The sequence below is a fragment of the Nerophis ophidion genome, linkage group LG14 (assembly GCF_033978795.1).
Source record: "Nerophis ophidion isolate RoL-2023_Sa linkage group LG14, RoL_Noph_v1.0, whole genome shotgun sequence".
Taxonomy (NCBI): Eukaryota; Metazoa; Chordata; class Actinopteri; order Syngnathiformes; family Syngnathidae; genus Nerophis; species Nerophis ophidion.
The window spans coordinates 42,982,428-43,000,209 of NC_084624.1; the positions used below are offsets into that span (position 1 = coordinate 42,982,428).

The 17,782-nt window shown below is 43.3% G+C and overlaps 1 protein-coding gene across 3 annotated transcripts in view; it reads left to right on the top strand.

Annotated features, from left to right (window-relative positions):
• The first annotated feature begins 9,213 nt into the window (after positions 1-9,213).
• LOC133568706 (contactin-associated protein-like 4) overlaps positions 9,214-17,782 on the top strand; it is a 284,727-nt gene continuing 276,158 nt past the window's right edge. For all 3 annotated transcript variants that reach the window (XM_061920807.1, XM_061920808.1, XM_061920809.1), the window contains exon 1: positions 9,214-9,352. In XM_061920807.1, the coding sequence (XP_061776791.1) occupies positions 9,268-9,352 (85 nt within the window). In that variant the 5' untranslated portion in view covers positions 9,214-9,267. The remainder of the gene's footprint in view (positions 9,353-17,782) is intronic.

Sequence of the window (17,782 nt, forward strand, 5' to 3'; positions counted from 1 at the left end):
CTTTGTCCACAACTGCGTGAGTAAATAAACAAAAAGTTTAAGAAGAACGTTTCTCAAAGTGCAATTGCAAGAAATTTAGGGATTTCAACATCTATGGTCCATAATATAATCAAAAGGTTCAGAGATTTTGGAGAAATCACTCCACATAAGCGGCATGGCCGGAAACCAACAATGAATGACCGTGACCTTCAATCCCTCAGACGGCACTGTGTCAAAAACCGACATCAATCTCTAAAGGATATCACCACATGGGCTCAGGAACACTTCAGAAAACCACTGTCACTAAATACAGTTGGTCGCTACATCTGTAAGTGCAAGTTAAAGCTCTACTATGCAAAGCAAAAGCCATTTATCAACAACATCCAGAAACATTTTTTATTTTTTTTGCAAATAATCATTAACTTTAGAGTTTGATGCCAGCAACACGTGACAAAGAAGTTGGGAAAGGTGGCAATAAATACTGGTAAAGCTGCTGTTTTGAGGCATGTTAAAAAAACAAAAAGCACTTTGTGACTTCAATAATAAATATGGCATAATATTCCATCACTTGAGTTGATTTATTTTGGAAAACCTTGTTACATTGTTTAATGCAGGGGTGGGCATTACGTCGATATCTGAGGGTGTGTCAGTCGATCTCAAGCCAGGCATTAAAAAATAGACATAAAAATGAGCAATCATCAATCATACCAAGACTTCACTTTTGTCAGTTGTTTGACATTCTCGGCACCCGATGATCTTGTGAGATGAAAAAATCACTAACAGGGCGGACGCAGAGAAACACATTTTATTTCTAGAGACTCCGTACCTACTGTCAAAACTCTAAAGACCGACTGCACAGTTCCTGTCTTCACCATAAAAGACCTGTTTCATCCTGCCTGTGCTAACAAAATAAGAGTCTCAGAAAGCTAGCGTGCACAAGCTACGGAGTTTGATGCCAATGTATTTCTCCCCTGCCCTCAGCGACCGCTTTCTCACTTGCTTGCCCACCCGCACACTCACTGACATCACTCACCTGCTGCCAGACATTAAAGGGCCACACACATATGCTACTCTCATAACAAAGTGTTTAAAAACGAGTATGCAAGTTGGACAAATGAGATGCCAAATCCAACCACTTTCATGTGGTATTGGACAGAAAGGAGGACTTATTTTTCCCTCCATTTGAAAATGCGGACGTTATCAGCACCACTGTCTAAATCCAATCAATGCAAGTCATCAGAATCAGGTAATACACCAACTTATATTCTTGTCTTCGTGAAAGGAAGGAATCTATGTGTGTTAAACATGCTTGTATTATCATTAAACACCATTAACTTGTTAACAAAAATGTCTCTTTCATAAATAAATAAATATAAATTATAAATAGGAATGAGGTAGATCTCCTCGACTTGGTCAATTGAAAAGTAGCTCGCCTGCAGAAAAAGTGTGAGCGCCCCTGGTTTAATGCATCCAGCGGGGCATCACAACAAAATAAGGCACAATAATGTGTTAATTCCAAGACTGTATATATTGGTACCGGTGGATATCGGAATCGGTAATTAAAGTTGGGCAATATTGGATATCGGCAAAAAAAACAACATGATCTGACATCCTTAACATTTATTTACAAGTTAGAATGCATACAAAAAATAGTATCAAACCGTTGTCATGTCCTTCATAATTAATGTAAAGGAATGGTAAAAATCCCCCTAAAAAGTGCAGTTCTCCTGTCTAAAACAAATTAATTTGACGCGTTTTAGTGTCTTTAAATGTCGTTCAGTTTTACATTTAGGACATATCTCATTCTAATATAGCCGCGATATGAAAAGACGTCTTTCGTTATGCATTTCCCCGTGTTTGAGTTATTCCAGACGCGTGAATGCGTGGCGGTGATGTGATCCACAACCTCCCGCACAAAATGTCGGTGTGCCAAAAAAGGTTTCTGTTGTCTAGATTGTGATTCGGAAAAGGTGTCAGAGATTAAAGATGTGTGCTGCTGGTTCAACACATCGCACACAGGTAGGTGTATGAGAACATGAACGTGTAGGAAATGATGGAGTGTATCGATGGTGAAAGCCGCGTGGACGTGCAAAAGCCAATTTTAAAATAAGGTGGTCTGCACCACAATAGCACTTGCAATGTCGATAGATGGCGTGCAACATGCCCACTAATAGTACACGCTATTCCAGGGTTGGGCAATTCATTTTTACCGGGGGCCGCATGAGCAACCCGAGCAACAGTATTTCGATTAAATTTTGCTCAAATTATCTTTGATATACCGTAAGATGAACAATAACAATAGTTATAATAAAAATAATAATTACATTTAAAGGCCTAGTGAAACCCACTACTACCGACCACGCAGTCTGATAGTTTATATATTATATTAAGTCTCACCTTAAAACTCATTTGTATACTCTAGCCTTTAAATAGACCTCCTTTTTAGACCAGTTGATCTGCCGCTTCTTTTTTTTTTCTCCTCTGTCCCCCCCCGGTCCGATGACCATGGATGAAGTACTGGCTGTCCAGAGTCGGGACCCAGGATGGACCATTCGTCGGGACCCAGGTTGGACCGCTCGCCTGTGTATCGGTTGGGGACATCTCTACGCTGCCGATCCGACTCCGCTTGGGATGGTTTCCTGTGGACGGGACTCTCGCTGCTGTCTTGGATCCGCTTTGAACTGAACTCTCGCGGCTGTGTTGGAGCCACTATGGATTGAACTTTCACGGTATCATGTTAGACCCGCTCGACATCCATTGCTTTCGGTCCCCTACAGGGGGGTTGCCCACATTTGAGGTCCCCTCCAAGGTTTCTCACAGTCAGCATTGTCACTGGTGTCCCACTGGGTGTGAATTCTCCCTGCCCACTGGGTGTGAGTTTTCCTTGCCCTTATGTGGGTTCTTCCGAGGATGTCGTAGTCGTAATGGTTTGTACAGTCCTTTGAGACATTTGTGATTTAGGGCTATATAAATAAACATTGATTGATTGATATATAAATGATGAAATCTTAACATTGCAACACATGCCAATACGGCCAGTTTAGTCGGCTCTTACCGGAGACTTGAGTGGATTATGCGACCTCCTCCTGTAGCTGTCAAAAAGGCAGTTGTGATCTTGGCTTCTCCGTTGGCTTCTCTCAGAGACACTGGCGTTCACAGCAGCCCCCCGACTTTCAGGTACGACTTTATAATCTCACTAAAACACTATTAACACAATAAGCAGGTTAAGGGATTTTACATAATTATCCTAGTAAATGTGTCTAATAACATCTGAATCGCTCACACTGCCGTCGCTTGGAGCCGTCGCCTTTTATTTTTTAGTGCTTCACTCTAACTTTCCTTATCCACACATCTTTCATCCTCGCTCAAATTCATGGGGAACTCGTCGCTTTCTCGGTCCAAATTGTACTCGCTGCGCTGGTAGCTATGATTATAAACAATGTGAGGATGTGAGGAGCCCTACAACCAGTGACGTCACGCGCACATCGTCTGCTACTTCCGGTAAAGGCAAGGCTTTTTTATTAGCGAGCAAAAGTTGCGAACTTTATCGTCGATGTTCTCCACTAAATAATTTCAGCAAAAATATGGCAATATCGCGAAATGATCAAGTACGACACATAGAATGGACCTGCTATCCCCGTTTGAATAAGAAAATCTCATTTCAGTAGGCCTTTGACCTAACTTAACTTTATACAAAAGCAGAACGCTTTTGATGGTTTTATTTTTAACACTGTCTTTCACAACACTTCCTGATGCATAATACAATGCAAAAATGTCAGTTTCTGCACAGGGTTAATTTCTGTCATTTTATCCTGCATCCTCTCTAAAAGTCCAACATTTTTCTCCGTCAGATTTGTCACACCTGCCAGCTTGTCCCATTTCAGTCCTAACATGTCCAAACACGCATTTACCTCTGTGAACAAGTCATTACCTGCTAGAGATGCGCGGATAGGCAATTATATCATCCGCAACCGCATCACTAAAGTCGTCATCCATCCGCCACCCGTCCGAACCAACATTTCATCAAAGCCACACCCGCCCGCCACCCGCCCGTTGTTATATATCTAATATAGACGATGCAAGGCATTAGTGAGGTTAGAAAGTGTAACTCCCTCCAAATAGCACAGACACAATGGCTTTCTTGAACTGATTTATTTGAAGGCTTCCTTTCCCTTCAAATTCACCGTGAAAACTGTAATAAATAAAGCACGTTACAAACGTAAAAATAATAACATGCACAGCATGTGGATCAAACATTTTACCAAGTAAAATACCAACAAATGACAAACAAATACCTTGTTGGCCTGCACACTTATTTTAGGAGGAAATTGGGATTTTCTGGCTCTTATAGCCGAAACGCTTAAAGTCCTTGTGACACTCTTTGGTCTTTGTTACGATCAGTCGCTCTCGTTCTCCCTTCTCATGCATCAAAAAAAAAAGTGTACTCATACCTCAGTAGGCTAAATGAACCTCTTCAACATAACCTTTAACTTTTTATAATATAGGCTACGGGGTGTTAGCCAATGACTTTGGCTGGGGGGGCGGGACTTCCGGAAGAGATAGGGAAGTGACGTTGTCGACAGGAAGTGAGAGTTTGCGTTGTCCCGGGAAAAGCGTTAGAGACATGAGAGCTGTTGTGTGGTTGTATTACATCTTGTGCAATAAAGACAAGACAAACGAAGAAGTTTTATGAGCCTACATTCCTGGGATTATTACAATATATATTTCCGGATTGGTTCAACCGCCACCCGCCCGAATCTATTTAAAATCTATTTTTTCGTCATGTCACCCGCCCGACCCACGGTTTGTCCGCGGACTCCGCAGTTGTGACCGCAAACCGCGCATCTCTATTACCTGTGGTTGTCTCTTTAATTGACTGCCTGGCTGCCAGCTCCTCCGTGATTTGAAAGTCTACAGTTTCTTTTCTTTTCTTTCTCCTATATCCCCCCCTCCCTTGTGGATGAAGGGATGAAGTACTGGCTGTCCAGAGTCGAGACCCAGGATGACCGCTCGTCGGGACCCAGGATGGACCGCTCGCCTGTATCGGTTGGGGACATCTCTACGCTGCTGATCCGCTTGAGATGGTTTCCTGTGGACGGGACTCTCACTGCTGTCTTGGATCCGCTTTGAACTGAACTCTCGCGGCTGTGTTGGAGCCACTTTGGACTGAACTTTCACAGTATCATGTTAGACCCGCTCGACATCCATTGCTTTCGGTCCCCTAGAGGAGGGGGGGTTGCCCACATCTGAGGTCCTCTCCAAGGTTTCTCATAGTCAGCATTGTCACTGGCATCCCACTGGATGTGAATTCTCCCTGCCCACTGGGTGTGAGTTTTCCTTGCCCTTTTGTGGGTTCTTCCGAGGATGTTGTAGTCGTAATGATTTGTGCAGTCCTTTGAGTCATTTGTGATTTGGGGCTATATAAATAAACATTGATTGATTGATTGATACAGTTATCCCATGTAAGAAGATGAGCAGCTGGGCGGTGTCACGTACATCGCAACTCTCATCCAAAGCCAGCGAAAAACAGTCAAAGTCGGCCATTCTGTTCTTTAGCTGAAGCTCCAAGTTTCCAGCCATGATCTCAACCCGCCTCGTTACAGTGCGTCGGGAGGGTGACACGTTCTCAAATGCGCCCCTCTTCTCCGGGCATATCAGCACAAGAGTCCAATAAGCACTCCTTAATAAACTCTCCGTCAGAAAACGCTTGACTTTTTCTGGCGATTTTGTGAGAAACGACGAAACTTGTCCTGACGGCTGCATATCTGGGGGTGTGACATTTGGCAAAAAGTCCTTGTTGGGTTTGCAGTTTTACCGTCAACGCATCAGCCTTCCTTGCACGCTCTTCATCAGACAGATTCCGGTATTTTTCCTCGTGCTTCGTCATGTAGTGGCGTTTCAAATGATATTCTTTAAACACAGCAACCTGTGTACCACAAATTAAGTACACGGCTTTACCTTTAATTTCTGTAAAGAAATACTTGGCAGTCCATTTCTTGTTGAAAACACAGCATTCGTCATCAACTTTTCTTTTTTAGCGCGAGCTGACATCTCAGGGGTAACCGGGCTGTGCACTTTCACTCATAGGTTAAACATAGACATACGCCCATAAATAACACGTTTCCAGTTGTATTGCACGCACGACATAGATGTTTTTTTTTAATTTATTTTGTAATTTGTGATTGCCGCTGTTCACATTCTCCCACAATCGCGCACGAGCATACGTCCACACGGAAGTAATACGAATAACGCTTTTCAAAACAAAAGCAGCACCATTGTACTGCACACTCAATATAGATAGTTTTTTCAATTTATTTTGTAATTTATGATTGGCCTCATAAGATAGGCGCCAGCACCCCCCGCGACCCCGAAAGGGAATAAGCGGTAGGAAATGGATGGATGGATGATTGGCCTCACGCGGACCGGACAGGGACGCCCAAAGGGCCGGATGTGGCCTAAGAGCCGCAGAAAACCCAGGTCTGCGCTATTCTATCGATTGCACACGCTGTTTAGCAAGTGGGATTTGGATCTTAGTACAGTGTTTTTCAACCTTTTTTGAGCCAAGGCACATTTTTTGCGTTGAAAAAATCCGGAGACACACCACCAGCAGAAATCATTCAAAAAATAAAACTCAGTTGACAATAAAAAGTCATTCTCGCAATTGTTGGATATGACTTTAAACACGCCGGATTGTAGTCAGCTGGAGGCGTGTCTTAATGAAATTAAACAATGGATGTCCGCTAACTTTTTGCAACTCAACGCCAAAAAAACGGAAATGCTGATTATCGGTCCTGCTAGACACCGACCTCTATTTAATGATACAACTCTAACATTTGACAACCAAACAATTAAACAAGGTGACACGGTAAATAATCTGGGTATTATCTTCGACCCAACTCTCTCCTTTGAGTCACACATTAAAAGCGTTACTAAAACGGCCTTCTTTCATCTCCGTAATATCGCTAAAATTCGCTCCATTTTGTCCACTAGAGACGCTGAGATCATTATCCATGCGTTTGTTACGTCTCGTCTCGATTACTGTAACGTATTATTTCCGGGTCTCCCCATGTCTAGCATTAAAAGATTACAGTTGGTACAAAATGCGGCTGCTAGACTTTTGACAAGAACAAGAAAGTTTGATCACATTACGCCTGTACTGGCGTAATGCGTTTTCATTTCGAGCTCCAGTACTCTGGAATACCCTCCCGGTAAAAGTTCAAGATGCCACCTCAGTAGAAGCATTTAAGTCTCACCTTAAAACTCATTTGTTTACTCTAGCCTTTAAAAAGACTCCCTTTTTAGACCAGTTGATCTGCCGTTTCTTTTCTTTTTCTCCTATGTCCCACTCTCCTTTGTGGAGGGGGTCCGGTCCGATCCGGTGGCCATGTACTGCTTGCCTGTGTATCGGCTGGGGACATCTCTGCGCTGCTGATCCGCCTCCGCTTGGGATGTTTTCCTGCTGGCTCCGCTGTGAACGGGACTCTCGCTGCTGTGTTGGATCCGCTTTGGACTGGACTCTTGCGACTGTGTTGGATCCATTATGGATTGAACTTTCACAGTATCATGTTAGACCCGCTCGACATCCATTGCTTTCCTCCTCTCCAAGGTTCTCATAGTCATCATTGTCACCGACGTCCCACTGGGTGTGAGTTTTCCTTGCCCTTATGTGGGCCTACCGAGGATGTCGTAGTGGTTTGTGCAGCCCTTTGAGACACTAGTGATTTAGGGCTATATAAGTAAACATTGATTGATTGATTGATTGAACTAACCATGGCTCACTCTAGCTCTTGTCTCAAAGTAGGTGTACTGTCACCACCTGTCACATCACGCCCTGACTCATTTTGAGTTTTTTGCCGTTTTCCTGTGTGCAGTGTTTTGGTTCTTGTCTGGCGCTCCTATTTTTGTGGCTTTTTCTCTTTTTTTTGGTATTTTCCTGTAGCAGTTTCATGTCTTCCTTTGAGCGATATTTCCCGCATCTACTTTGTTTTAGCAATCAAGAATATTTCAGTTGTTTTTGTCCGTCTTTGTGGGGGCATTGTTGATTGTCATGTCATGTTCAGATGTACTTTGTGGACGTCGTCTTTTCTCCACAGTAAGTCGTTGCTGTCGTCCAGCGTTCTGTTTTTGTTTACTTTGTAGCCAGTTCCGTTTTGGTTTCGTTCTGCGTAGTCTTCCCTAAGCGCCAATGCCGTTTCTTAGGGGCACTCATCTTTTGTTTATTTTTGGTTTAAGCCTTAGATACCTTTGTACCTTCACTCTGCCTCTCACTGTTTCCGACATCTACAAAGCAATTAGCTACCGGCTGCCACCTACTGATATGGAAGAGTATTACACGGTTACTCTGCTGAGCTCTAGACAGCACCGACCACTCAACAACAACACATCATTTGCAGACGCATTTATTTGTACTCCATGAACTCGGCGGTGCTTCATCATGTTCGACGTGCACCCTCCTAAGCACGAAACAGTCCTGTCGCACGTGTTACATTTCGCCGATATTTCTTTTATTTTTAGAAAAATAAAACCACACTTTCGACCATCGACGCCCGCTATCCATGCTTGACTGACTCGCTCGGCTACTTAGGCTCGGTTATGCTAACACATTTCTGCGGTGGGCGCTTCTTTGTTGGTGTTCAGCGGGTTCTTCTTCCGGGTCGGCGGACGTATTCTTTTTTTCCGGTCGGCGGACTGGGTATCGAAACTAGAAATCGAAATTTAAACTTTTGAACGATTCCGGGAGAATCGGAAAGTTAGTCCCGGTTCCAATCGATACTCGATACTCGATACCCAACCCTACACACGACACCACAATAATCCAGCATCTGACTGGAGGACAAAACGTGCTCAAAATAGTGTCTGGCTGATTAACACCAGGTGTGGCCAGGTGCCAATCAGCCACAGCTGAGGGGACACAGCACTCAGGGACACAAACAGGAAACAGAAACAAAATAAGAGTGCTGGCAGGAACTACTACACACAAACAGAGGAAAAACTGAAACACAACCAAACTGTCAGTGGCAAGCCTGCACAGAAAGTATCTCTTACAAAATTATTTTATTTCAAAATAACAGTCTTGTTAATCAATAAAGAACGTTTTTTAAGTGCAAAACATCTGATTTCTTCTGCTCTCTCTCTCTCTCTCTCTCTCTCTCTCTCTCTCTCTCTTTCTCTCTCTCTCTCTCTCTGTCTTCCCATCCCTCTCTCTCTCCTCCGGCGCACTTGCAGAAGGAGGAGAGAAGAAGAAGGAAAGACGGGAGGTTTGCTCTCCGATCTCCGGGCTGCAGCTGCATGATGGATGCGGAGCTAAGAAGAACCTTGTGGATTTTGTTTCCGGTCCTGCTCGTCTCTTTTTCAAGAGGGACGTTTTCTGAAGGTGAGTTTTCTTTTTCCGCCCCTTTTCTTCTTCTCCTGCTTGTTTGTTGGGTGCACTTTTCTCCCGCGGGGAGACGCAGCGGAGAGCAAAGGAGCTGGTTCGGGTCAGTTCGGTTGGGGTTTTTTTTCTCCCTCCGGGTCTGCTTTTGCTTGCCTTGACGTCCATTTGAGAGCAAAGTGCTCAACTTCTGCGTGCGTGTTGTAGCTGAGGTGTGTGTTTTTTTGCGCGTTGACGTGCAGCAAAATTGCAGCGCCTGCAAAAGCAACCCAAAAAAAAAAAAAAAGTTGCAGAATATTTGTTGGAAGCTGCAGGATGAACAAACTCTGTGGGAGAACAGACATCATTGATTGATTTCTTCATCTCCACTAAGAATGTGTGAAGATGCATGGCTGAAATGACGTCATCTACAATCAATCAATCAATCAATCAATCAATCAATCAATCAATCAATCAATGTGTGTTTATATAGTCCTAAATCACGAGTGTCTCAAAGGGCGGCACAAGCCACAATGACATCCTCGGTTCCGATCCCACATCAGGGCGAGAAAAAACTCAACCCAATGGGATGACAATGAGAAACCTTGGAGTGGACCGCAGATGTGATCTAGTTAATAGTGGTAGAGTCCAGTCCTTAGTGGGGCCAGGAGGGGATCATCTTGAGTGGAGACAGGTCAGCAGCGCAGAGACGCCCCCGACTGATGCACAGAGGAGTGGTCCCGATTTTGAACAGCTAGCGCCTCATCTGTGGTCACCTAATAAGAACCTCTCCAGGCAGAAGGGGAGGCAAAGCAGAAAAGAGACGGTAGATCAACTGGTCTTAAAGGGGGGGTCTATTTAAATCTAGTATAAATAAATTAATGAATGTTGCCTGTCGATTTGTGATGGCCCTGCGATGAGGTGGCGACTTGTCCAAGGTGTACGCCGCCTTCCGCCCGATTGTAGCTGAGATAGACACCAGCGCCCCCCGTGACCCCAAAGAGAACAAGCGGTAGAAAAATGGATGGATTGATGGATGGATAAATCGAATCAGTGGCCTAGTGGTTAGAGTGTCTGCCCCGAGATTGATAGGTTGTGAGTTCAAACCCTGACTGAGTCATACCAAAGACTATAAAAAACAGGACCCATTACTTCCCTGCTTGGCACTCAGCATCAAGGGTTGGAATTGGGGGGTTAAATGACCAAAAATTATACCCGGGCGTGGCCATCGCTGGTGCTCACTGCTCCCCTCACCTCCCAGGGGGTGATCAAGGGTGATGGGTCAAATGCAGAGGATAATTTCGCCACATCTAGTATGTGTGGGACAATCGTTGGTACTTTAACTTTAACTTTAGTTTTAAGATGGGACTTCAGTGATTCAACTGATGCATAAATGCTTCTTCATCAAGAAGAAGAAGAAGAAGAAGAAGAAAAGTTGAGCGGATGAAGACAAAAAAAGATGAGAAAGAGTCGCTGCATTGTTCTCCTATTCCTCCTCCTGTGTCATCAGCATCTTGGTGAGGCTCCATCTGTGTCATCTCTTGAGAACATTCTTTGTCATTCTCTCTGAGGAAACAACACACAGCTTTTCTTCTTCAGATGGAAGATGGAGGAGGAGGAGGAGGAGGGGGGGTGAAGGTGGGGGGGGGGGGTGGTGGTGTACTGGTTTTTCGGCCGCTTGGGGGCAGCAGAGACAAAACTTTTTCTTTATCTCAGCTGCCTTGAAGTGACAAATGCAAGCAAGTGAGGAACTCTGCGGTGATTTATTTCCCTTTTTTTTTTCTTAGCTTCAAGCTGTTAAACGCTAAAGTTTGGTGCTTATAGGAAGCGTGTAGTATTAAAACTTCTAAGCGACGACATGACTCTGGTCTTACATTAAAATATTAAGAAAACGACATCAATGTGTTTTGTAAACAAATATAAAATGTCCATTCATCCATCCATTTTCTACCGCTTGTCCCCTTTCGGGGTCGCAGTCCTCCTTTCCAAATATGAACTGTTAATAAGGAAATAATAAATGGGTTGTACTTGTATAGCGCTTTTCTACCTTCAAAGTACTCAAAGCGCTTTGACACTACTTCCACATTTACCCATTCACACACACATTCACACACTGATGGAGGGAGCTGCCATGCAAGGCGCCAACCAGCACCCATCAGGAGCAAGGGTGAAGTGTCTTGCTCAGGACACAACGGACGTGACGAGGTTGGTACTAGGTGGGATTTGAACCAGGGACGCTCGGATTGCGCACGCCCACTCTCCCACTGCGCCACTTGTTTATCCTTGCATTTTAACATAAAATAAAAATATTACCAGACCAATATAAGACAAATCTAAATAAGAGACAAACCCTATTTTTCTGCATTTTTCGCTGGAGAAAAATTCCGTAATATAAATGTTTAAATTCGATTTGAACCTAAGATCAAATATCACCATACCAATATACTGTAAGACCACATCCTGAATCTAAGAAAACTAATTTATTTATGTATTTCTTCTAGGAGAAAATACAGTAGCATTAATACACATGCTTGGCGCAGTGTCAGAGTGGCCATTCGCAACCCGATGGTCCTTGGTTTAATCCCCAACTAGTACCAATCTCGTCACGTCCGTTGTGTCCTTAAGCAAGACACTTCACCCTTGCTCCTGATGGGTGCTGGTTAGCGCCTTGCATGGCAGCTCCCTCCATCAGTGTGTGAATGAGTGTGTGAATGGGTAAATGTGGAAGTAGTGTCAAAGCGCTTTGAGTACACTGAAGGTAGAAAAGCACTATACAAGTACAACCCATTAAAAAAAAATAATAATACAAAATGTTACCTGGGTGTCATTCCAGTCATGACTTGTCCAGGGTGTACGCCGCCTTCCGCCCGATTGTTGCTGAGATAGGCACAAGCGCCCCCCGCCACCCCAAAAGGGGAAAAGTGGTAGAAAATGGATGAATGGATGGCATTCTAGACATAGGCGCCGGGTCCCATGGGTGTTTTGGGGCCCGAGCACCAACGGACTATGCGGAGCACTCACGTGGGATTGATGGCAACCATACTTGCCAACCCCTTCCCATTTTCCGTGCCCCTCCCAAAAATCTCCCGGGGCAACCGTCCATCCATCCATCCATTTTTTTCCGCTTATTAAATAAACGAATGCAACTTGAATTACAACATTATATTTTGTAACATACCAAACAGTGTCATTTCTTTTAATATCTCATTGACAAAATTGTTCAACCCCTTGAAGATCATAACTCTTAAGAACAGAATTTGAATAAGGTCTTTTCAATCAGGTGTTGAAAACACCTGTAGATGTGATTAGAACCATAACGAGCCACAATTAAACTGATTGAAAAAGACTGTGACGCTCAGCTTCTTGTAGAAGGTCAATGGTGTATTTGCAACATGGTGAAGTCCAGGGAGTGGTCAAAGAAGTCAAGAGAGGAGGTAATTTCTCTTCATAAGAAAGGATATGGATATAAAAAAAATAGCAAAGACATTACACATTCCAAGAGACACAGTCGGGAGCATAATTCGCAAGTTTAAAGCTAAGGGCACAGTGGAAACACTACCTGGGCATGGTAGAAAGAGGGTGCTGTGTGCAACTGCTGTCCGCTATTTGAAGCGTACAGTGGTGAAAAGTCCCCGGGTAACAGCTGAGGAACTACAACAGGACATTGCAGAGGGGGGAACGCAGTTTTCCATCCATCCATCCATTTTCTACCGCTTATTCCCTTTTGGGGTCGCGGGGGGCGCTGGCGCCTATCTCAGCTACAATCGGGCGGAAGGCGGGGTACACCCTGGACAAGTCGCCACCTCATCGCAGGGCCAACACAGATAGACAGACAACATTCACACTCACATTCACACACTAGGGCCAATTTAGTGTTGCCAATCAACCTATCCCCAGGTGCATGTCTTTGGAAGTGGGAGGAAGCCGGAGTACCCGGAGGGAACCCACGCATTCACGGGGAGAACATGCAAACTCCACACAGAAAGATCCCGAGCCTGGATTTGAACCCAGGACTGCGGGAACTTCGTATTGTGAGGCAGACGCACTAACCCCTCTGCAACCGTTCTCCCGAATTTCTCTCGATTTCCACCCGGATTACAATATTGGGGGCGTGCCTTAAAGCAGTGTTTTTCAACCTTTTCTGAGCCGAGGCACATTTTTTGCGTTGAAAAAATGCGGAGGCACACCACCAGCAGAAATAATTTAAAAGAACGAAACTCAGTAGACAGTAAAAAAGTGGTTGTGGCGATTGTTGGATATGACTTTAAAGCATAACTAACCATGCATCACTATAGCTCTTGTCTCAAAGTAGGTGTACTGTCACCACCTGTCACATCACACCCTAACTTATTTTGTATTTTTTGCTGTTTTCCTGTGTGTAGTGTTTTACTTCTTGTCTTGTGCTCCTATTTTTGTGGCTTTTTCTCTTTTTTTGGTATTTTCCTGTAGCAGTTTCATGTCTTCCTTTGAGCGATATTTCCCGCATCTACTTTGTTTTAGCAATCAAGAATATTTCAGTTGTTTTTGTCCGTCTTTGTGGGGACATTGTTGATTGTCATGTCATTTTCGGATGTACTTTGTGGACGCCGTCTTTGCTCCACAGTAAGTCTTTGCTGTCGTCCAGCGTTCTGTTTTTGTTTACTTTGTAGCCAGTTCCGTTTTGGTTTCGTTCTGCATAGTCTTCCCTAATCTCCAATGCCGTTTCTTAGGGGCACTCATCTTTTGTTTATTTTTGGCTTAAGCATTAGATACCTTTGTACCTTCACACTGCCTCTCACTGTTTCCGACATCTACAAAGCAAATAGCTACCGGCTGCCACCTACTGATATGGAAGAGTATTACACGGTTACTCTGCCGAGCTCTAGACAGCACCGACACTCAACAACAACACATCATTTGCAGACGCATTTATTTGTACTCCATGAACTCGGCGGTGCTTCATCATGTTCGACGTGCACCCTCCTAAGCACGAAACAGTCCTGTCGCACGTGTTACATTTCGCCGATATTTCTTTTATTTTTAGAAAAATAAAACCACACTTTCGACCATCGACGCCCGCTATCCATGCTTGACTGACTCGCTCGGCTACTTAGGCCAAAGGCACACCACCAGCAGAAATCATTAATAAACAAAACTCAGTTGACAGTAGAAAGTCGTTGTCGCAATTGTTGGATATGACTTTAAACTATAACTAACCATGCATCACTATAGCTCTTGTCTCAAAGTAGGTGTACTGTCACCACCTGTCACATCACACCCTAACTTATTTTGTATTTTTTGCTGTTTTCCTGTGTGTAGTGTTTTACTTCTTGTCTTGTGCTCCTATTTTTGTGGCTTTTTCTCTTTTTTTGGTATTTTCCTGTAGCAGTTTCATGTCTTCCTTTGAGCGATATTTCCCGCATTCACTTTGTTTTAGCAATCAAGAATATTCCAGTTGTTTTTGTCCTTCTTTGTGAGGACATTGTTGATTGTCATGTCATGTTCAGATGTACTTTTTGGACGCCGTCTTTGCTCCACAGTAAGTCTTTGCTGTCGTCCAGCATTCTGTTTTTGTATACTTTGTAGCCAGTTAGGTTTTAGTTTCGTCCTGCATAGCCTTCCCTAAGCTTCAATGCCTTTTTTTAGTGGCACTCACCTCTTGTTTTTTTTTGGTTTAAACATTAGACACCTTTTTACCTTCACGCTGCCTCCCACTGTTTCCGACATCTACAATGCCATTCACAACCTGCTGCCACCTACTGATATGGAAGAGTATTACACGGTTACTCTGCGGAGCTCTAGACAGCAGCGACACTCAACAACAACACATCATTTGCAGACTATAATTACTGGTTTGCAAAGAAATATTTTTAACCCAAATAGGTGGAATTAGATCATCTCCCACGGCACACCAGCCTGTATCCCACGGCACAGCGTTTGAAAAACTCTGCCTTAAAGGCACTGCCTTTAGCGTCCCCTCTCACCTGAAAAGGAGACTATTATATATGTCTCCGTTATCCATAGGTTTATCTATAACCCATAAAGTAGGCAGGCACGGAGCTATTTCTCAGCATGTGTTTATTCCAGCTGGCACGTTCATTCACTGACACAAATCATCCGGATTCCCATAATGCATTGCTTCAAAACTACGGCAAGTAGTAATGTCCAAAAACATAACAGGGAAAAAGCAGAACAACGAAGAAGAGACATGGCGACAACGAGCAAGAAGAAGAAGTACGCTTGCAAGTTCCAAAATGATTGAAAAAAAATAATTTATATGCTACAAAGACAACACATTTGACAAATATTTTTTTATTTTTGCAAATAATCATTAACTTTAGAATTTCATGCCAGCCACACGTGACAAAGAAGTTGGGAAATGTGGCAATAAATACTGATAAAGTTGAGGAATACTTATCAAACACTTATTTGGAACATCCCACAGGTGTGCAGGCTAATTGGGAACAGGTGGGTGCCATGATTGGGTATAAAAACAGCTTCCCAAAAAATGCTCAGTCTTTCACAAGAAAGGATGGGGCGAAGGTACACCCCTTTGTCCACAACTGCGTGAGCAAATAAACAAAAAGTTTAAGAAGAACGTTTCTCAAAGTGTAATTGCAAGAAATTTAGGGATTTCAACATCTACGGTCCATAATATAATCAAAAGGTTCAGAGATTTTGGAGAAATCACTCCACGTAAGCGGCATGGCCGGAAACCAACATTGAATGACCGTGACCTTCGATAACTCAGACGGCACTGTATCATAAACCGACATCAATCTCTAAAGGATATCACCACATGGGCTCAGGAACACTTCATAAAACCACTGTCACTAAATATAGTTGGTCGCTACATCTGTAAGTGCAAGTTAGAGCTCTACTATGCAAAGCGAAAGCCATTTATCAACAACATCCAGAAACGCCGCCGGCTTCTCTGGGCCCGAGATCATCTAAGACGGACTGATGCAAAGTGGAAAAGTGTTCTGTGGTCTGAGGAGTACACATTTCAAATTGTTTTTGGAAATATTCGACATGGTGTCATCCGGACCAAAGCGGAAGCGAACCATCCAAACTGTTATCGACGCAAAGTTCAAAAGCCAGCATCTGTGATGGTATGGGGGTGCATCAGTGCCCAAGGCATGGGTAACTTACACATCTGTGAATGCACCATTAATGCTGAAAGGTACATACAGTTTTTGAAATAACATATGCTGCCATCTAAGTGCCGTCTTTTTCATGGACGCCCCTGCTTATTTCCGCAAGACAATGCCAAGCCACATTCAGCACGTGTTACAACAGCGTGGTTTCGTAAAAAAAAGAGTGCGGGTACTTTCCTGGCCCGCCTGCAGTCCAGACCTGTCTCCCTTCGAAAATGTGTGGCGCATTATGAAGCGCAAAATACGACAACAAGACTGAACGACTGAAGCTCTACATAAAACAAGAATGGGAAAGAATTCCACTTTCAAAACTTCAACAATTAGTTTCCTCAGTTCCCAAACGTTTAATGAGTGTTGTTAAAAGAAAAGGTGATGTAACAAAGGTGCAATTTTGATTTTGTGCTATTATTAGGAAAAAAGAATGAAGGTTACTGCAAGCAGAAAATGTGTTGTATATTTCTATTAGTAAAATACGCATTGATGCTGTTTTATCCGATTACTCAATTAATCGAACAAACTAATCGGCTTAAATGCTCATAATGAGACATTTGGAACAACTGTAGTCCAACTTAATGTATTGATGAAGAGCTTTGCCCTGTGCCTTTTCTCCACATTTCCACACATCAGAAGTGTCTCAAGCGCAGCCAGAGACAACTTAGAGCAGTGCTTCTCAACCTTTTTTCAGTGATGTACCCCCTGTGAACATTTTTTTTAATTCAAGTACCCCCTAATCAGAGCAAAGCACTTTTGTTTGAAAAAAAAAAAAAGAGATAAAGAAGTAAAATACAGCACTATGTCATCAGTTTATGATTTATTAAATTGTACAACAGTGCGAAAATATTGCTGATTTGTAGTGGTCTTTCTTGAGCTATTTGGAAAAAAAATATATAAAAATAATTAAAAACGTGTTGAAAAATAAACAAGTGATTCAAATATAAATAAAGGTTTCTACACATAGAAGTAATCATCAACTTAAAGTGCCCTCTTTAGGGATTGTAATAGAGATCCATCTGGATTCATGAACTTAATTCTAAGCATTTTCATCCATCCATCCATTTACTACCGCTTATTCCCTTTGGGGTCGCGGGGGGCACTGGTGCTTACCTCAGCTACAATCGGGCGGAAGGCGGGTTACACTCTGGACAAGTCGCTACCTCATCGCAGGGCTCTAAGCATTTCGTCACACAAAAAAAAGCCATTTTAAAACATCAATATTTATGGAACATGTCCACAAAAAATCTACCTGTCAACACTGAATATTGCTCCCGTCCAAAGGCAAAACCTAGTAACTCACTTCAAGCTGATTTTGAGAAAACAA